Source organism: Astyanax mexicanus, chromosome 12, assembly GCF_023375975.1.
Source record: "Astyanax mexicanus isolate ESR-SI-001 chromosome 12, AstMex3_surface, whole genome shotgun sequence".
Classification (NCBI taxonomy): domain Eukaryota; kingdom Metazoa; phylum Chordata; class Actinopteri; order Characiformes; family Acestrorhamphidae; genus Astyanax; species Astyanax mexicanus.
Genome location: NC_064419.1, coordinates 14,249,359 through 14,270,825, shown reverse-complemented (window position 1 = coordinate 14,270,825; position 21,467 = coordinate 14,249,359). Strand labels below are relative to the sequence as shown.

General features: G+C 40.2%; 1 protein-coding gene across 2 annotated transcripts; it reads right to left on the bottom strand.

Annotated features, from left to right (window-relative positions):
- Positions 1–1,672: 1,672 nt before the first annotated feature.
- LOC111197377 (uncharacterized) lies at positions 1,673–6,974 on the bottom strand. 2 transcript variants are annotated; one of them, XM_049485673.1, is made up of 6 exons: positions 6,905–6,974; positions 5,207–5,249; positions 3,503–4,598; positions 3,259–3,414; positions 2,851–2,943; positions 1,673–2,506 (listed from the first exon to the last, which is right to left on the bottom strand). In XM_049485673.1, the coding sequence occupies exons 3-6, from the start codon at positions 4,586–4,588 to the stop codon at positions 2,180–2,182; spliced, it is 1,662 nt and encodes a 553-aa protein (XP_049341630.1). In that variant the 5' UTR covers positions 4,589–4,598; positions 5,207–5,249; positions 6,905–6,974; the 3' UTR covers positions 1,673–2,179. The 2 variants fall into 2 exon arrangements, with proteins under 2 accessions (XP_049341630.1, XP_049341631.1); XM_049485674.1 differs by lacking the exon at positions 2,851–2,943.
- Between the last annotated feature and the right edge of the window lie 14,493 nt (positions 6,975–21,467).

Below are 21,467 nucleotides of genomic sequence, written 5' to 3'. Positions count from 1 at the left end.
TGGCAGTTAAATAGGGTTTGTCAGATAATTATGGAAATTAGCACCAGGTGCCAGATTGACACCAGGAACTGGGAGGTATCTGAAAGTGTTCTCTAATATTGATCAGTGTTCTTTTTTTAAATATCTCTTTTTTATATTTATATTGTGCTTGATAATATACATAACTTGTGAAATACGTTTAAAATATTACTATTTTACTACTGTTTGAAACATTTTAAATACACTCAAAAAAAAATTCTTTGAACCAACTTAATTTAATCATGGACAGTGGTTCCACACAAAGGAATTGTGTTTTTTAAACATGAAAATATAGTTTCAACTCTACAAAAAAATATGGAGTGAAAGAAACACAACTGAATTTTGATACAACTCAAAGTAGTAATGTTTGCCTAATCTAATTCAAGCTCTTTAAAGTAATTTATATAAGTAAGGTTCAATGAACAAACAGATATTTATTATGTTGAAGTAGATTTACTTGTGTTTATCTAACTCAAATAATTTTCTTTAGATCTACATAATGTGATTGTGGACAGTGGTTCCATCTAATTGAATTATGTTATCTCAACACAAAATTGTAAAATTCAAAGCAAATTACAGTTTAAGCATGTGATAAGCCTTAATGGTGTGGTGGTGCTGAAAAATAAACAGAGCAGACGTGTTACAAATGTACAAATCTGTATTTAGAAAAATTAGAAAAACATACAGAAAGTACAATACAACAACATTTTTACCTTCTGGTAAAAGTGAACACATTAAAGTGCAATATAAAGTCCATACTGTAAATGCAATACTTCAAAAATTTGTAGCATACATCCAGTGTCTCTGTACAACATTTAACAAATTAAAACAGAACAATCCAGCATACTTCACTAAAGAAAAACATTAACAAAAACAACCACTGCATTTTAAGGACCAAGGTTGATTCAACTGTATATCCATTCCATAACTTACATTATAATTTCCTCAAGTTTCCTACAGTGCTACACATCCAATATGTCAATTTCTAAAATGTAAATTATACAAATACCCCAAAACAATACATCACACTGAAAGTGCTTCAAGTGTGCACATTTTTAGCAATGCAGCATACATTTGAATAAAGTGCTTCAAAAACATTAATATTTAGCTCTGTCTGTCAGCAAAACGCAACAAAAGTAACCTTAATAATTATAAAAACAACATAAGACTAGCACAATGCCACAAGCTTAATACTTCCGAAATCAAGATCATAAACTTAATACACCTTACATTATCAATTCAAATTTTCTAAAAGGGCAGTTTAACTTAAAATCACAAGGCTTGTTCTTTGAGGTATGTCTGATCAATATAAAGTTCAAATATGCATGTAGCATAGAGAGACAAGCTAGAGAGCTCATTATGTTTACTGTTCAGTACAAATCAGAAAAAAATAAATGTCAATTAATAAGTCAATCAATAAGTGTTAATCTAAAATCTGCCTAGTGCAATAAAAGAACTGAATATTTGTTTTTGTTTGATAATTTGAATAGAACAGGTTTTGGTTTTGGATATTTTAATGAGATATAAATAATCACCTCTATCATAAATGTAGAAACCATCGAATATTTTTTTTTCTAAATTCAGTCCACATAAAAGTGGATATTCTAAGAAGTGATTATCTAAAATCAGGTAAAAAAAAAAACTGAAAGATACTTTTGCCTAGAAAGTTGACAGTGATGTATTAGATATATTTTAATGAGATATAAATATCAATTAACCCTGACAAAGGTGGTAACCATCAAATATTTGTGTTTGTTTTTGTATGAGTTTTTTTTTAGATTTTAATATTTTAACGAGCTCTCACATAAATGTTGTAATCATCAAAATATTTGTCCTTCCAAATTTTAACAGCAGTAATGCCAGTAAGTACTACACATCCAAAATGGCTGTTCAAAATGTCTAGAATGTAAAATAAGTGTACTCCAAAGCAAAACATCACCCTGAAGGTGCCTCAAAAAAATGCTCCATTCTGATTGTGAAAAAAAATCAGATCTTGAAAGGTTTTAACCATGCAGCATATATTTAACTAAAGTTCTTTATCTAAATCTGTCAGCAAAATGCAACAGCAATATCCTCAATAATAATCCAGTACAAACTGTAGCATATAATTAGCACGTCACAAGCCTAATACTTCCGAAATTAAGACCATCATGAACTAACCCTACTCCAACTCACTGAAGAGCTTGGTTTTCAGAGCCTGAACTTTGTGTGACAGTTTGTTAGCATCTAGTTCCAGAAAGAGTTTCTGGATTACCTCAAAAGTGTACCTGAATTTGGGAGGGTAACTCAAGTTAAAGGCATAAGTTAATCCAAACAACAGTGCAATGGCAAGAGACACACTGGCAAGGTCTTCCAGAACCACAACACCTTCGATTACCACTCCAACATCTGCAGGATGGTCCATGACTTCAGCTCCCTCAACTCTGGTTGCAAAGATCCCCAAGACAGTCCCGTCAATTCCCAGCTGAATAGCGGCCACATCAGAAACCTACAGAAAAAGACAGATAAAAACAGAAATGATTAATTCATAGTACACCAATTTCCATATAAGTTTTGAAATACACTACATTGTCAAATTATCCAAATCATTGAACTCAGGCTCTAATCACTTCAATGGCCACAGGTGTATAAAAGCAGCAGCTAGTTATGCACACTGCTTCTACAAACATTAGTGAAAGGATGGGTCGATGCTCTCAGGAGCTCAGTGAACTCCAGCACTGTGGTACAGTTATAGGATGCAGCACCGGCCTTTCATCATCAAACACAAGGCAGGCGAGCAATTTTTTTAAGCAATATAGTGGGTTTGACAAATAATTCAACACATTTACTAACCATATATTCACGAATGAGATCATCCGGCTCTTCATTCAAGTAGACACACAGAGCTCTGAGGACTGATTCTCTTTTAACTTCAACGTAGTCACTCTAAGGACAGGAAGAGTAACCAATTAGTGTTTTGTGACAAAACCCTATTCCACTTTGCTAAACTACAAGCATTCTTAATTGTACTGGTCATAATGAGCATCCTTTTCTATGTTCCCTGTGCATTATATTTTGTCCTACCATATTCAGCCCAAAAAGTAATTTTTTAAAACTTTCCTGCTCATTTGACCTTAAACATTTGCAGCTTATATCTCTTCCTACACCATCTTTGTAACTGAATAGCCATTTCTGCATCTCCTCATATTGTCCACACACCTACTTCAAAGTTAAATTATATTTGAATGCAACAATCAGTACCTGTGCCATGGCCGTCACATGTTGCATGATCTTTCGTCCTTGGACTCCTCCTCTTTTGGCAAACACTTTGAGAAGTTTTGCAGAGTGAAGATCCAGCTTGGAAAAGAACCGCGTCAGAAGAGGGACGGTTGTAATCCGCTCAAATTCAGCGCTTACCTACAAACATATAGATGCACAGAATTTACACAAAATTTAATTTGTGATTGTGCCAAACATATTTATTCTGACACCTGCATTCACTTACCTCTTTTGTTCTAAAAAGAGCAGGCCATCTTGTCTTGAAGTCTGCGATAAGAGGCGATTCGTGGATAACTTCATGCCTTCTCAGTGCAAAGGTCTTGTCCATTAGCACTTTCAATGTCTGATCATTGTTCTTCTTTTTACCTTCTGAAAGAAGGTTCACTCTTACTCTCTCAAGACTCTCAGCAGTTTCGCCGCTTGGAAATGATGGACAGTAGTTTACTTCTGCTCTTCGTGGTTTCTTTACACCATATGCTGGGCTTGATTTTCCTTGCGGTTTATGTTTGAGTGAATTCACAGTGACCTCCATGCATCCAACATTTCTCAGTTTTGTTCTATAGTTGCCAAGTTTGTACTTCAGGCTAACCTTCCATCCACTGCATCCAGTTACTGAGCCTTGCTCTTTCAAGCAGGGGTGCTTTTTAATAAGTGCTTTTGCCACTTCCTCAAAGTCTGAATCAGTTGGATAAAGTTTGTACTTCACAATTTCTTCTGCAAGTCCATCTAAAATGGAAGATTTCAGTTTTGGTTCAGGGCTGAGGAATGTTCCACCTTCTTTGAAAGCTGTATTGGCATGTTGCAACTTGAGTTCACTGTCGTAAGAGAACCTGGGCACATCAAAGACAGAGGGCCATTGAGAAGATTTCAAGCTGCTTGCTGACTCTGAGGAAGACTCAAGTGAGGACTCGGACGATGCCCCTGATGTAGATGGAGGAGTTGACAATATGACTGTGTCAGAAGAGGAGGGTGAGGGAGAGAGAGCTGGAGAGAAGTTTGTACTGTGGGAAGCACCAAAATAGGGGGGAGGAGGGCTACCATCTTGGCACAGAGTAACATGGGTAGTTGGGGAAAACACAACCTTTACAGTGGCTTTGTCCTGGAGGTCTGATGGCGATGTAAGGTTCATGAATTCATGGTCAAAATCAGGATCCCTGAACTGCAGCCTAAAACTTCCAGGCAAATTACATTGCCTCTGAACTTCCTCCAAAAGTTCACTCATTGAATGTGGCACACCATCACGAAGAATTACACGCTGAGAGCTGTCTTCTCCAAGGATGACTCGTAGTCTGACTGAAGAAGCCACTGCCATTTGGACAACCCTGAACAAAATGGTAAAATATATATATAGTTTTGAAAGGTTTTCATTACACAACACAGTCAACAGTAACTGTCACACTTCCAAAACGTCTTTTCAACATGTGAACTCTACACATGCCTTCTAAAAGACATCATACAAAGGGAACCAACCATATACACTTCCAATGGATATATGTCAACTAAATCACCAAATTTAACAAAGAAAACATCCTTTGTTGGAGATTAATTTACCTCAAATGATCTGAAGTGTATTTATATGAGCAAAATAATCCCTTTCAGAAAAAAGCTTGGCACATGCACACAAATTACAACTAAAGGTGGTCAATTGAGCTTCCTCTGGACCAGAATGTGTTGCATGCATTCGACTTAAATGAATCAAAAGAGTGTTCCATATTTTAAAACTGCAGGGACAGTTTAAATAAGTGCAAGGGTAATGCTGGCTCCGACCATAATGCCTGTGCTGCAATTTGTTATGTTGCAATAAACGAGACCTGGAGGACACTGAAATTCCACAGTCTTTACATTCCCACATTTCTTCCAGGTTTCACAGTTAAGTGTGTCCAGTCAGTTCTTTCCAGTTAATCAATAGAAAGGAAAAAAAAATATTTACCACTGAAATGTGACACTCACACCAGGTTTATCCACTCAAACACCTGCAAACAGAAAAAAACAAGAAATGAATTTGAAGGCCTTTCATTCTATTAATACATAATTCACAGGCAATTTTATGAATTAATATAACTTAAAAGCCTTTACACGATTCATTTAAGTCACTTTAATTATTCATTTAAACATGTAATGGCCAAAATATGGTAAAAACCAGGACATTTTTAGGCAGTTTCCAGATTTTCTATTTTTTATTTTCAGACACATAAAATGAAATGTTTATATGGAAGAAGTGTTTTGGCAGGGTGTGTATCACGAGTGTCCTGCAGCGAAACACAAGCAGATGTGAACTGCACACACACCCTGTAACACGCTCTTTTGGCTCTAATTCATCCTACAGAAAAACGGGTCCGCAATCCGGAGGGGCAGACGGCTCGAATGGTGTATAACATGTCCAAAATCGATCAAATATGGACGAACGAAAAACGCAAATATGAAAATTATTATTCATAACTATCATAAGCAAGGAATATTTCGCCCTAAATGTTTATTTCCTGAAAGGAGATACAGCTAATTCGGCTAGAGAACCGAAAAGCAGCGATTCTAAGCTTTAAAATAGCATATTGGGTGTCTATATTGAACCTTTAATTATTCATAAACACAGCCAGATATTAAACATTACATTTTCTGGCCCGGCGGCGGGCCAGGGCGTGATAAGAGGTTAAACATATCAATTTGCCATCCCCCGTAATTTTAAATTACATGTTACATATCAAAGTCACAAATCATTGTGTACAGAACCTTCTTTCTTATTAATGCTAATGTTGCAGTGAAATTACTTTGTTTTTAAAAGCGCCAAAAGGAAAAGCAAGGACTTATCTTAAGACTTTAACTATGCTTAACTTAACATCTTATCTACTGAACAAGACACAACACGTCCTAGCTGTACTTGCATATACCACATGTTTTTAGCTCCACACCTAATAATGTGAAACAGTCCCAATCTAACATTAAACACGTTCAGACATGTTCTTAACCTCTTATAAAGAGCTAAATGACATGTAGCTAGCTAGCGCTAATATAATATATAGCGCTAACCTTCTTACCACACAACACTGACTACACATTCAATAACCCTACGTATAACTAGAGAATCCGCTAAAATATGTCTCGGGCTCCCCTAACCTTTAAGATACCGTATTTTTCGCTCGGATGCGTCGCTTGGCCGCGGGAAGCCGGAGTCCCTAAGCCGTGGGGAGGCCGGCATTGCCCGGCCGCGCTGAGAGCGGCGTCGCGTATAGCGCTAGCATTAGCATAGTGGTGCAGAATCTACATTTATTCAGAGACCTTATTACCACACAAATCTCACTACACATGAAATCCGTAGCGAATCCACGGAAATATGTCTCGGGCAACCCTAACCTGCATCCATATTATATTTATGATATTAAAAATATACGAAACAAAGCCAGAATAACGATATTCTCATCGCTAGCTAAGCTAAGCTAACGCTACCTCCGTTAGCACTAAGTTACCTTCAGAATGAAAGTTTAAAACAAGTACAAATCACAACCATTAAACATCATTCATGTCGTTAAACCAACTTACAGGTGGTAAGGCAGTACCACAACATAAAACGGCCCAGTTGGTGTGTAATTACACAAGCAAATGTGGATTTTTTAAATATTTCGCATTAACCTACCTGAGACGCCATTAAAACCAAAATATTCGCGCCGCGAAGAAACGCCCTTTCCGTTGCGTCATATCCGGCCTCATCCACAAGTAATTACATCGAATAGATTCAAAGGGAAAAAGCAATTGCATTAAGTTATGAGCACAATACATAGTCAAGTATAATGAAAAGCATGTTTATTTGAGTTAAAGAAACACTATGCATTTATGTTTAGATGCAAAACATAATTAACATGAGTCATACCAGCATTTTTTAGTTATATAAAACCAACAGCTATTCAAAACCCTTTTTTTGAGTGTAGGGCTATGCAGTGAGTTTAATATTCAGGGAAATTATATGTTGTTCTGTAATTTTGATCTCTAGTGTATCTTGGTAGCGGTCAACACACTCTGTCAATTCCTGCTTTTGAGCCTGGCTTAGGTCCTCACCATAGCTGACCTGGCTGGCTGAGGGCTCGAGTATCTGGGAAAAGGGGGAGGAAGGGGAGGTTCATACCATTTTTTGATAAGGTTAATGTGGTATACCTGTTCCTTTTTTCTCTTTCCCAGCTGTTCCAGGCGGTAGGCCACCGGCCCCACCGTTTCCTTTACAGTGAATGGGCCCTGCCAGGAGGCGAGGAACTTGCAAGAGGCTGTGGGGATAAGGACCAGCACCCGGTCTCCCGGCTGGAATTCTCGGACCTGGGCCGGCCTGTTGTAGGAACGTTGTTGGGCCCGCTGGGCCTCCTCCATGTGTTCCTTGACAACGGGGTGTACATGATCAATACGTTCCTGCATATTCTGTACATATTCAATCAGTGACCTGTAGGGGGATGGTTGCTGCTCCCAGGCATCCTTGACCTCATGGTTTTCTGGCAAAGAGCAGCTCAAAGGGGGAGAATCCTGTAGAGGCATTTTCTGTAGGGTCTGGTTGAACCTCTCCACAAGCCAATCTGTTTGAGGATGATGGACAGAGGTGTTCAGACGACGGATATGTAGAAGCTTGCAGAGGTCAACCATTAGTTTGGAAACAAACGGGGTGCCCTGATCTGTAAGGATCTCTTTGGGTATGCCCACACGACTCATGAGGAGCATTAGTTCCCTGGCCACGGCTTTGGAGGTGGCTTTTCATAGCGGTACAGCTTCTGGGCACCGTGTGGCATAGTCCAGGACCACCAATATATATTCATGCCTGGGTAGAGGGCCAACTAAGTCCATTCCGATTTGCTTAAAAGGGACCCCTATGATGGGAAGGGGAACCAGGGGAGCAGGCGGGGGCTTACGGGGGCTAGTGAGCTGGCAGCGGGCACACCTGAGGCAGTGGTTTTTAACTTCTGCATGTATGGAGCGCCAGTAGAATCTTGACAGCATCCGGGTAAGGGTATTATCGGCTGCCAGATGACCTCCAAGGGGGTGCTGATGGGCTAGGTGCATAACTTTATCAATGCAAGAACGGGGGACCAGGAGCTGTTCGACACGCTCACCTTGGTTTAGGGCGACTCTGTATGCCAAATTGTTCCGAATCATAAAATATGACGGAAGTAGGGGGCTTACGCCAACCGGCACTTCATTGATTTCTCTGGTATCCGTCCAGGCCTGCCTTAGACGTTCGTCTTCTTTCTGTTCTTTGGAGAAACTTCCTTCTTCCAGAACCTGGTGGTGAAAAGAGAACAGAGTGTTAGTCAGGGCTGGGACATCACCTTCTGACAATGCTCCACTGCTGTCTGTTTGATCCCAAGCTGCCAGGGCTGGTCTAGGAGGGGCTTTCCGGCGTCGTCTGGGATGAAGGGAGGAGAGGGTACGATGGGGTGGATGGTGGGTCCCTGGAGCTCCGCCTCAAACCCAGGGTAGTCTCGTCCGACCAACAGCGGCATCGGGGATCAGGAACTAAGCCCATGGTGATTTTCCACAGTTCTCAGGTGTTTCCCAGGGTAACTCGGGCGGTGGGAACTTGGCGGGTGTCCCCATGGATGCAGGACACATTTAGGGTCTCCTCCTGGGGTTGCAGCCAGGGCAGGCCAGACAGACGGGCCAAGGTCACGATGCTTACCCTGTCCAATACTGCTTGGATGTCATGTCCATCCAGACGGAGCATCTTTGTGGGGGCCGAGGAGGGCGTATGATGGCCATGGTGAGCTGGCCATCCAGGCCTTGGGGGGGGAACAAGATGTCGGGCTTGGTGGGCATGGGCTCATCCCAGGGGCTGCCCGAGGGTTGTAGGGGATGCAAAAAAAGGTGGTCTCACTCAGGGAATCTCCCTGTCCCAAGGGCGGAACTCAGGGCGCATTGCGGGGAGATTCTCCCGACGGGGTGGAGGGGTGGGTCCGGGTTCACGTCGGCGATGATGGAACTTCATTTCTCGCGGTCCCAGACCTTTCGTTCTGCAATGCTCTCAAAAGTATAGAGGAAGGCCTCGATGTCGTCACCTGGGGCCAGTTTTGTCAAAAGCACTGCGGCGGGGATCCTGGAGAGGCGCTTTGGGGATGGCCTGTCAGCTGGCAATGAGGTCGCTAGTGACTCTTTTCAGCCCCCTTGTCAGTTCCTGGCTTACTTCCTGCTGCCGCAAACTGGCCTCCAACAGCCGCTGTAGGACCTGGTCCATTATGCTGACTCTGGAAAAACAAAAAGAGAGTTCAGCTCTTTTCTTCTTCCTCTTCTTTTTTTTGAGGGTTCTGGTTCTGGTTTGGTCCAACCCGCATTCTCCACCAAATGTCACCAGCGAGTCACTTAAAGGACCAGAACCAGACACAGACCATAGGGGTGAACTCAAACTACCCCATAGGGGTCTTTATTCATCCACCAGGAATTTGAAAAAAAAAACACTTTTAGAAAAAAAAAGAAAACAAAAAGAGTCCTTCTCTTAGCCGCCAGGCAGGCACTGGGTCCCGGTTAGGTTGGTGAGCTGGAGCCAGACGCAGGAAGGGGATCTGAGGGTAAGGATCGTCCTTGGTCCAGTTCAGCTACTCTCCTGTAGGACGAGACGGGGGAAAGCGTAGAAGAGAGGAGAAAAAAAAGGGCAGAGGTTTAGCATTTCAGCCTCTTGGAGCAAGCATACTCACTCACTGGTGCTCCCATGCTGCTTTTATTCCTGGGCCTGAGCCATGAGTGAGTGTTGGGAATGCCCATGAAAACTGACAATTCTGCGCTTCTTTTCCCTCATTGTTGAAGCAAAAATATCCGAGTGTGAGCTTCTTTTATAACCTCAAGGAGACAGTTGAACTGGACAATAACATTTCAGAGCATCGGCACAGACTCTTTGAAACCTTTCCCCTAAGGGGTCTTATTCTTAAGCATAATTTTATAGAACACTATCCACAGCTGATTAAAAATTTTGGTCCACTTGTGTCATTTTGGACAATTCATTATAAAGCAAAACAAAGCTTTTTTAAACGTGTTGTGAGACATACCGACAGCTTTCAAAACATTCTGCTGTCTCTCTTAGTGAAACATCAATTAATGGTTGCATTTCATTTGCATAAAAGTAATGCTGAGCTGTCTTTGCAGGTAACCAAGCACGTAACCAAACAGTGGATGTGAGTGTTCTGAAGGAAGAAGTCGGGGAAGCATTAGAAAAGAAGATTTCCTGGTGAGTCATGTGTTCAGATGGCTAACACGGTGTGGCTATAGAACGTACTTAAATTAAAAATATTTTAATATCCCAATAACTCTTCTGATTATTTCAGCGCCCTCTAGTGTCCTCTAATTGTACTGTACCCAAACTCACGATCCCAAACACTCAGCTGATTGCTACAGCTCCCTTTACTGTTCTGTGACTGTACTGTACCCCCACTCAATATCCCAATAACTCAACTGATTATTACAGACCCCTTTACTGATCTCTAACTGTACTTTACCCACACTCAAAATCCCAATGACTCTGCTGATTATTACAGTGCCCTCTACTGTCTACTAACTGTACTGTACCCACACTCAATATCACAATAACTAAGCAGATAATTGCAGCGACATCTACTGTCTACTAACTGTACTGTAACAACACTTAATATCCCAATAAATCAGCTGATTATTGCAGTGCTGTCTACTGTCCTCTAAACTGTACTGTACCAACAATCAATATCCCAATATCTCACCTGGTTATTACAGTGCCCTCTACTTTCTTCTAACTGTACTATACCCACACTCACTATCACAATAACTCAGCTGATTATTACAGCGAACTTTACTGTCATAACTGTACTGTACCCACCACTCAATATCCGAATAACTCAGCGGATTATTACAGTGCCCTCTACTGTCCTCTAACTGTACTGTACCTACACTCAATATCACAATAACTCAAATGATTATAACAGCACCCTCCAGTCTCCTCTAACTGTCCTGTACCAACACTCAATATCCCAATAACTCACCTGATTATTACAGCACCATCTACTGTACTCTAACTGTACTGTAGCCACACTCAGTATAACAAAAATTTAAATTATTATTACAGAGCCCTTTACTGTTCTCTAACCTTACTGTACCCACACTCAATATGCCAATGACTCAGCTGACTATTACACCGCCCTTTGCTGTTCTCTAGCTGTACTGTACCCACATTCAATATCCTAATAACTCACCTGATTATTACAGCACCATCTACTGTCTTAACTGTACTGTACCCAGACTCAATATCCCTATAACTCAGCTGATTATTACAGCGCCCTCTACTGTTCTCTAACTGTACCGTACCCACACTCAATAACCCAATAAGTTAGCTGATAATTACACCGCCCTCTACTGTCCTCTAACTGTACTGGACCCACTCCCCTCTGATTATTACAGCGCCGTCTACTGTTCTGTAACTGTATTGTACCCACACTCAATATCCCAATAACTCAAATGATTATTACAGCGCCCTCTACTGTTTTCTTACTGTACTGTAACCACACTCAATATGCCAATAACTCAGCTGATTATTACATCGCCCGCTACTGTTCTCTAACTGTACTTTACCCACACTCAATATCCCAATAACTCACCTGAATTTTACAGCTCCCTCCACTGTTCTCTAACTGTACTGTATCCACACTCAATATCCCAATAACTCAAATGATTATTACACCACCGTCTACTGTCCTCTAACTGTACTTTACCCACACTCAATGTCCCATTAACTCAGCTGATTATTACATCGCCCTCTACTGATCTCTAACTGTACTGGACCCACACCCAGCTGATTATTACAGCACCATCTACTGTTCTCACTGGGGGTTCTGTATTCTGTATTTTCTATGTGTAATGTTTTGCCTGATTCTTTGTCCTGTAATCATGTTTCTGTAAAGCTGCTTTGTGCCAACACCTGTTGTAAAAAGCACTATACAAATAAATTTGATTTGATTTGATTTGTTCTCTAACTGTATTGTACGCACAATCAATATCCCAATAACTTAGCTACTTATTACAGCGCCGACTACTGTTCTCTAACTGTACTGTACGCACACTCAACATCCCAATAACTCAAATGATTATTACAGCGCCCTCTACTGTTCTCTAACTGCACTGGACCCACAAACAACTGATTATTACAGCGCTGTCTACTGTTCTCTAACTGTATTGTATCCACACTCAATGTACCAATAACTCAGCTGATTATTACAGCGCCCTCTACTGTTCTCTAACTGCACTGGACCCACAAACAACTGATTATTACAGCGCTGTCTACTGTTCTCTAACTGTATTGTATCCACACTCAATGTACCAATAACTCAGCTGATTATTACAGCGCCCTCTACTGTTCTCTAACTGCACTGGACCCACAAACAACTGATTATTACAGCGCTGTCTACTGTTCTCTAACTGTATTGTATCCACACTCAATATCCCAATAACTCAGCTCATTATATCAGCTCCATCTACTGTTTTCTAACTGTACTGTTACGCACACTCAATATCCCAATAACTCAAATGATTATTACACCGCCCTCTACTGTCCTCTAACTGTACTGGACCCACTCCCCTCTGATTATTACAGCGCCGTCTACTGTTCTGTAACTGTATTGTACCCATACTCAATATCCCAATAACTCAGCTGATTATTACAGCGCCCTCTACTGTTCTCTAACTGTACTGTATCCACACTCAATATCCCAATAACTCAGCTGATTATTACACCACCGTCTACTGTCCTCTAACTGTACTTTACCCACACTCAATGTCCCATTAACTCAGCTGATTATTACATCGCCCTCTACTGTTCTCTAACTGAACTGTACGCACACTCAACATCCCAATAACTCAAATGATTATTACAGCGCCCTCTACTGTTCCCTAACTGTACTGTACCCACACTCAATATGCCAATAACTCACCTGATTTTTACAGCTCACTCTACTGTTCTCTAACTGTACTGAATCCACACTCACTATCCCAATAACTCAAATGATTATTACAGCACCGTACACTGTTCTCTAAATGTACTGTACCCACACTCAATATCCCAATAACTCAGCTCATTCTTTCAGCGCCGTCTGCTGTTGTCTAACTGTACTGTACCCACACTCGATATCCCAATTACTCAGCTGATTATTACAGCGCCCTCTACTCTCATAACTGTACTGTACCCGTAACAATATCCTAAAACTCAGCCTATTATTACAGCGCCCTCTACTGTTCTCTAACTGTACTGTACCCACACTTAATATCCCAATAATTTAGCTGATTATTACAGCGCCCTTTACTGTCCACTAACTGCAACCACGCTCAATATCCCAATAACTCCGCTAATTATTACACTGCCCTTTACTGTTCTCTAGCTGTACTGTACCCACTCTCAATATCATAATAACTCACCTGATCATTACAGCACCGTCTACTGTCATAACTGTACTGTACCCAGGCTCAATATCCCAATAACTTAGCTGATTATTACAGCGCCCTCTACTGTTATCTAACTGTACTGGACCCACTCCCCTCTGATTATTACAGCGCCCTCTACTGTTCTCTAACTGTACTGTTACACACACTCAATATCCCAATAACTCAAAAGATTACTACACCACACTCTACTGTTTTCTAACTGTACTGTACCCGCAACAATATACCAATGACTCGCCTGATTTTTACAGCTCCATCTACTGTTCTCTAACTGTACTGTATCCACACTCAATATGCCAATAACTGTGGTGGAAAATAAAGATTAGTGACAGAACAAACACGAACAATCTGAGTCTGGATCAAGTGAGTAGCAATTATTTAATTGGAGCAAAGACAGAATACATTTCAAAGCATGTGTTCAAGTCTCTCCCCCTGTACAGCCAACATCTCAGGGTATTTGAACCTTTTTAGGTCCCCCCAGGCCATTGCCTTCAATGGTAAAAAAGCATTGCCTTATATGGTAAAAAGCATTGCCTTATATGGTAAAAAAGTCCACGTATCCTGGTATATTACCTGGCCAGTCTTGACCAGTCGGTCGGTGCATTCCTACAGCCTGGGGCCAGGGTGAAGCTTACACTTTAGTGACACGTAGCTTCCAGAACCTTCCAGTACACTGGTCAGTAACTTGTGCCACGTATGTTTTATGGTTGATGCCTCAGGGATGTGATCGTGTGGTCACCTGTCCTGCACGCCCATGTGAGCCACATACGCACATTCTAATCTGTGCAACTTGTCAGTATCTTCAGTCAAAATTATGTACATGATTTAGGAATAATTTACCCTCATTATTGATTATGAATCACCTTTAATAAATAAATTTCCATTACAATTCCCCCCTTTGATTCTAATCAATCATATTTTATACATTATTTTCATCAAATAAATATCTCAGGCCCCGTTTCTTTATTTAATCCTACTGGTTCAGTATTCGTAATTTGCAGGAGCTGCACTGTGTCCCCGAAAATCTTTGAGTAGTTTCGTAAATATCTAATTCTAAAATATCTAATTAGTTGTTAGCGATGTTGAGCTGAAATTTACATTGCATTTGTGTTAAGCAAAGATAGCGTAATTTGATAAGTTTCTGAGTTGAGGGTGTGCTGCAGGTGAAGAGTTACTTATCTACTTACGGCCGCTGTAGTTAGATTTTTTTAGAGATCAGCCTTACTTTAAATAAGTATGTAAAATAGTTCATGTTAAACGAGAGATATGTACGGTGGCCGAGAAAGCCCAACGCAGTGCAAATTGAAAAGCGCTGCAAAAGCACAAAACACATCCATCAAAATTACAACACAGGCGCAGCAAATAGAAAAACGCGCTGCAAAAAGAAAAACGCGCTGCAAATAGAAAAACGCGCTGCAAATAGAACCACAACACAACGGAAGTGAGTCACAACACAACGGAATTTTCCCGGGGGACCTTAAAAGATGCTGTACCAGCTGTATACAAAGGACAATAAGTGGCAAACAAGCTTCTGAAAAGTAAGTTATGTTTATTACCTGTGATTACCACGGTTGTGTGCATATTATTAAAAGTTCTGCTTCACAAAACGCCTTGTTTGCCACTTATTGTCCTTTGTACACATAGTGAAGTCCGAGACGTTACTGAAGACGCAGCTTAGCTGGTACAGTATCTTTTAAGGTCCCCCGGGAAAATTCCGTTGTGTTGTGACTCACTTCCGTTGTGTTGTGGTTCTATTTGCAGCGCGTTTTTCTATTTGCAGCGCGTTTTTCTATTTGCAGCGCGTTTTTCTATTTGCTGCGCCTGTGTTGTAATTTTGATGGATGTGTTTTGTGCTTTTGCAGCGCTTTTCAATTTGCACTGCGTTGGGCTTTCTCGGCCACCGTAGGGATATGTGTTAAAAAGAGACTTTTCCCTGAAAGGGGTTGACTCAACTTTGTACACTGTCTCACAAGCATATGAGAAATGGATGAGGAGAAGCTGGTTAAACGTGCTAAATGTATTAAATAATGAGTTTATTTATTTGTCGGACCATCTTTAGTGTGATCTAATTATCTGTCACGGAGCTCTCACTTTGGTCGCGGTGCTGCGCTGCATTCCGCTCATTCTTTACAGGTTCTCGTGGAGATGCGGTGGAAGTTAAGCAGTTTTAATGTCTGTTTCTATGTGTTACATTGCTGATAAATGTGTTAGTGGTTCAGAAACACAAGGACTGGTGCTCAAAATTTAACTTTAAATTTTACGTTTTTTTTCAGAACTTTTTATTACTTATAAAATGAATCTTTCTTAGTTATGTTTTAAGTAGTAATTAATAAAGTTATTTGTTATGATTTATTGTATACTTTAAAATACTTATTTTCATTTAAACTTCAGAAGAGAACTAATTCATGTCAATTAATTCTAATAATATAGTTACGTCTACTACGTCCAGTTAAGAGTCTATAATTCAATAATCATTTAGTTTCCTTTTTGTGTGTAAAAACTTAAGTAATTTAGGCAATAGTGTTAATATGCAACTTTTCTAGTCAACTAATCTGCGTTACGGGAGTGATATCTCGTCTGAACTCAGCGAAACAAAATGCCATAGATTTCTGTGTACATTTCAAAAACAAATGGATCATCTGCAGCGTGTGGCATCAAAGCACAAACATAACACGTATTATTACACCTGATGTATGGGCTATGAAATTTGCGTACTGCCAAAAACATTCTTCTCCAGATGTCTGACATGAACCTCATCAGAATCATACAACAATGTCTCTATGATGGTCAGCAAACAGTCCTCTCGCACTGCCATCACAATTAGCCCTTAGCGCTGATCATCTTTTAAACTGTTTCTTCAGATGTAGTCGGAGCATTCTTGCGTATTCCTTCCATCCATCTTCATGGCCGTTTGGAACACAAGGAGCACCTTCGCTTTCGGGGGTCTCGTTTCAGCCACCTGGTTGTGGTCGTGGCAGGCTGGTTGGCCGGTTGCGTCCGCACTGCACCTGGACACAAACAGAAAACGCCTCATACCACGAGACGCAATATCGTGAGATAATGATCTAGTAACTCTTTTCGTTCAGAGGAGACGAGCTTAATCTCACGTGAGGGTCTGCCGAAAACTTTCTCAAAGGCACTGAGACCTGTTTATGTTTTTCTTCTCTGGTTCCGCTTTGCCGGAGGACCAGGGACAACACTTAACCCAGTTAATGCCTGTTTGTTGTGTCAATTTTGCAAAAATATTTTATTTAATGGTCATAATCAGGCCCGAAGCCAGGGGGGATCGAAGGGTTCGTTCGATCCCCCCCACACCCCCTCAGCCACCCCAATATGAATACTTATAGGTTCAAAATAGACACCAAATATACCATTTTAAAGCTTTTCAGTTATCTAGCCTATTTAGCCGTATCTCCTTTCAGAAAATAAACATTTAGGGCGAAATATGCCTAAAGTTATAAGTTATGAAATATTATTTTCATATTTGCGTTTTTTGTACGTCCATATTTGATCGAATGCGGACATGTTATACACCATTCGAACCGTCTGTCTCTCCGGATTACTACAGAGTACACAAACAACATTGAACTCAACAGTTAGCCGAGTATAGATTATTAAAATACTAAAATCTGAATATAAAAAAATATATATTTTAAAATGGTAAGTATCTTTTCCACACAGCCTGCAATGTCATGAACAACCTCTAAAATATTAGTGCCAGATTCATGCAAATGCAGTTTTTCTACATTGCCACTAAAAATGCACACAAAGTTTGATGTCGGTTGGGTCCCAAAATGTCTGATTTCCCGTAAAATGACCCTAAAGGAGAGGAAAAACAGACAGACAATGAAGGAACGCAACAGAGACAGACAGCAAGAGAGATACAGAGGAGGGAGAGCAACAACAGACCTAGGCAACAGAGAGAGACAACGAAGTCCCAGCACAGTTGTAGGAAGATTTGAATAAGACAGAACACTTCAATTTATATTATTATTAATTCATGTTTAAGTTTTAATGACCATACCGATAGTGTTCCTAATGAAGTAATTCTTATCTATTTATGTCAATAGTAGAGAGATAGACAATAAAGGACAGCAACATCAGAGACAGACAATGGAGGGCAGCAACAGAGACAATGGAACAAAGCAACAGACAACTGAGGTGAGCAACAGAGACAGACAATGAAGTCACATCACAGATGTAGGACGTTTGAGTAACACTTACATTTATATCAAATGTATGTTAACAGTGGGGAGCAACAGACGAACAAATAAGGACAGCAACAACAGATTCACAACAAACTTATAATAAATAAAATATGTCTAAATTAAAAGATTTGAAGTGTGCTCGTGTATTTAGGGGGCATTGGAGTAGAGAGCCAAATGAAGTCCACTTTTGGGGGAAAAAGATCCCCCCCATCACACTGCTGGCTACGGGCCTGATAATGACCCTTTTCTACTGCCCCAGCACTAGCGGGATGGTAGCTACTATGTTTTAGACGTGCTGCGGCAGACCCAGGCCGGAGATGAATCTCTGAGGAATATCGCTGTCACTGTTTCGCCGTCCCCTGTACCTGTAGAAAAGGAGCCTCCACCCAGTTGCTGAACATGCATACCCAGACCATGAGAAAAACGTTTCCCTTCCGCTGGTATTGGTAAAATCATTTTGCCAGTGTTACAATGACTATATCGCTGACCCATATGCTGTTGCGTGTTTCGTGCACATACAAGAAATGTTGACCAAAATTTTATTCTGTATATCCCCCCTTTTGATCATGCGACTCTACGCATGAGCAATAACAATTAAGCCTTCCATGTATGCCTTTGGGAAACATCGTCTACTTGCTGCATTGTACCCTCAAATTGTTTTATGTACACACGCTAATTTAGACCACTGAGCTCTATTCCAGTAGTAGCGGATTGCATGTTGTGTAGAAACCGTTTTTCTTGGTCGGTTACAGTTGTACGGCGGCGGCAGGTGTGGTACGATGTTTTTTTGGTAACATAGCCCGCTACGGCGTTTTTCTTTGCTGACAGGAACATTTGTTGACATATAAGCTGCGCATTTAATGACTGCCACTCAATATGATACTAGTAAGGCAGATAGCCAGTCATTTATTAGTTTAAATTGTTTTATTTTCGTGCCTGAGCTTGTCAGGACATTACACTGCTTTCCCACGGCCCGAAGTTATGCGCGGCACTCCATGCTAACATGGAATTACTCCATACCACGAGTGTTTTCACCTTTTGTCAGTTTATTTATTTATTCATTTATTAATTAATTTATTTATTCTTCCTCTTCATATTATTATTATTATTATTATTATTATTATTATTATTATTATTATTATTATTATTATCAACAACAATATTAATAATACAATATTATAAATCTTATTATTATTTAAATTCCGATTTTTGTTTTTGTTCTTGAAATAAGCCCTAGGAACTTGTTTTAGGATATTTAGATTTCTATAAATCTGGTATTCCTTACGGCCTATAAATGTTTCCTCTAAATTAGTTTAGGATATTTTCAGACCTCACTCTTGTCTGTAGAAATCCGGGAACCACCCTAAACTAATTTAGAATACTTTTTAAATTTGCTATATCTATCGCTGTGTAATGGGTGTGGTCCATTGACACCCCTACAGCCAACTGTACCATGGTTGTTCTGAATATTCTACAGTTAAACCCTCAGGGCAGCCGATTTGAGTAAACCCTAATTTACATTTCAGAATCTCCGGCCAACAAATTTACAGGACAAATGGAGGATATAGGGAGACAATGTAAAAGAGTTTGTTATCTAAAGAATATTGGTAAGACACAGACACCTCCCTTTTTGTGTCATTATGGAGCTTATGGAGTTGTAATTACTGAATGGTTCTTCCCGAAAATTCCCTTGCTCTTAATGCATCCGTATGTGCTGTTGAGCTAGGCACACCTTATACATGTATATACAGTGCCCTCCATAATTATTGGCACCCCTGGTTAAGATGTGTATTATAGCTTCTCATAAATTGAGTTTTGTTCAAAATAATATAGGACCACGATGGAAAAAAGAGTAAAATACAACCTTTAACTCAAGTAGGAAAAAATCCCACATTAAGAAATAATTATTTAACATCAAATCATGTGTGCCACAATTATTAGCACCCCTGATGTTAATACTTTGTACAACCCCCTTTTGCCAACAAAACAGCACCTAATCTTTTCCTGTAATGCTTCACAAGATGGGAGAATACAGAAAGAGGGATCTTTGACCATTCCTCTTTGCACATTCTCTCTAAATCATCCAACGACCTGGGTCCTCTCCTCTGCACTCTCCTCTTCAGCTCACCCCACAGGTTTTCAATGGGGTTGAGGTCTGGGGACTGAGATGGCCATGGGAGGAGCTTGATTCTGTGTGCGGTGAACCATTTCTGTGTAGATTTGGCCACATGTTTAGGGTCATTATCTTGCTGAAAGACCCAGTGACGACCCATCTTCAGCTTTCGGGCAGAAGCTACCAGATTTTGTTTTAAAATGTCCTGGTATTTTAGAGCATTCATGATGCCATGCACCCTAACAAGGTTCCCAGGGCCTTTAGAAGAGAAACAGGCCCACAGCATCACTGATCCCCCGCCGTATTTCACAGTGGGCATGAGGTGCTTTTCTGCATACTCAGCTCTTGTGTTACGCCAGGCCCACTTAGAGCATTTGTTGCCAAAAAGCTCTATCTTTGTTTCATCTGACCAAAGCACACGGTCCCAGTTGAAGTCCCAGTACCGCTTAGCAAACTCCAAACGTTTGCGTTTATGATTGTGAGTGAGAAATGGTTTCTTCCGTGCATGCCTCCCAAACAGCTTGTTGGCATGTAGATAGCGCCTGATGGTTGTTTTGGAGACTTTGTGACCCCAAGAAGCTACCATTTGTTGCAATTCTGTAACAGTGAGCTTTGGAGAACTTTTTATTTCTCTTATCATCCTCCTCACTGTGCGTGGTGGCAAAATAAACTTGCGTCCTCGTCCAGGCTTGTTTACCACTGTTCCAGTTGTTTTAAACTTCTTAATAATTCCTCTGACAGTAGATATGGACAGGTGTAGGCGAGTAGCGATTTTCTTGTAGCCATTGCCTGACTTGTGAAGGTCAACACACATCTGCCTCACTTGAATGGTATGTTCCTTTGTCTTTCCCATGTTGAAGATAAATGGCCTCTGTGTCACGTCATATTTATACCCCAGGGAAACAGGAAGTTGTGAATTACTAATTAAATGTTCCTACATACTCTGATCAACTTCGTAAACTACTGTAGAAGTGACAGAAATACTTTTATTAAATTTATTTCCTAAGAATTGTTAGGGGTGCCAATAATTGTGGAACAGGTGATTTTATGAAGAATAATTATTTCTTAGTCAGGGATTTTATTTCCCCCTTAAAATTTACTTGAGTTAAAGGTTGGACTTTACTTTTTTTTCCCATCGTGGTCCTATATTATTTTGAACAAAACTCAATTTATGAGAAGCTAAAGAACACATCTTAACCAGGGGTGCCAATAATTATGGAGGGCACTGTATATAAAATAATAAAAACAAAACAAACAAAACAAAAAATAAACATTTAAAATCTAAAAACTCTAAAACACATCATTCTTTTTGCTTTTCCCTTTTCCTTTTTTCTTATTAAAGTTCGATTGGTTTTATTTTTATGCTAAAGCCAATTTGAAAGACTCACAGCTCTAAATATTTTTTTTCCCAGTTAATATCCTATAATCTCAACAACGAGTCATCACATAATTGAAAT

What these genes read in the sequence shown, in the direction of transcription:
- LOC111197377 (XM_049485673.1), bottom strand. Translation starts at nt 4,588, where the DNA reads ATGGCAGTGGCTTCTTCAGTCAGACTACGAGTCATCCTTGGAGAAGAC. An exon ending in ATGTGACGGCCATGGCACAG is followed by an intron (nt 2,944 to 3,258) that starts GTACTGATTGTT and finishes TCCTGTCCTTAG; the next exon opens with AGTGACTACGTTGAAGTTAA. An exon ending in ATCTCATTCGTGAATATATG is followed by an intron (nt 2,507 to 2,850) that starts GTTAGTAAATGT and finishes CTTTTTCTGTAG; the next exon opens with GTTTCTGATGTGGCCGCTAT.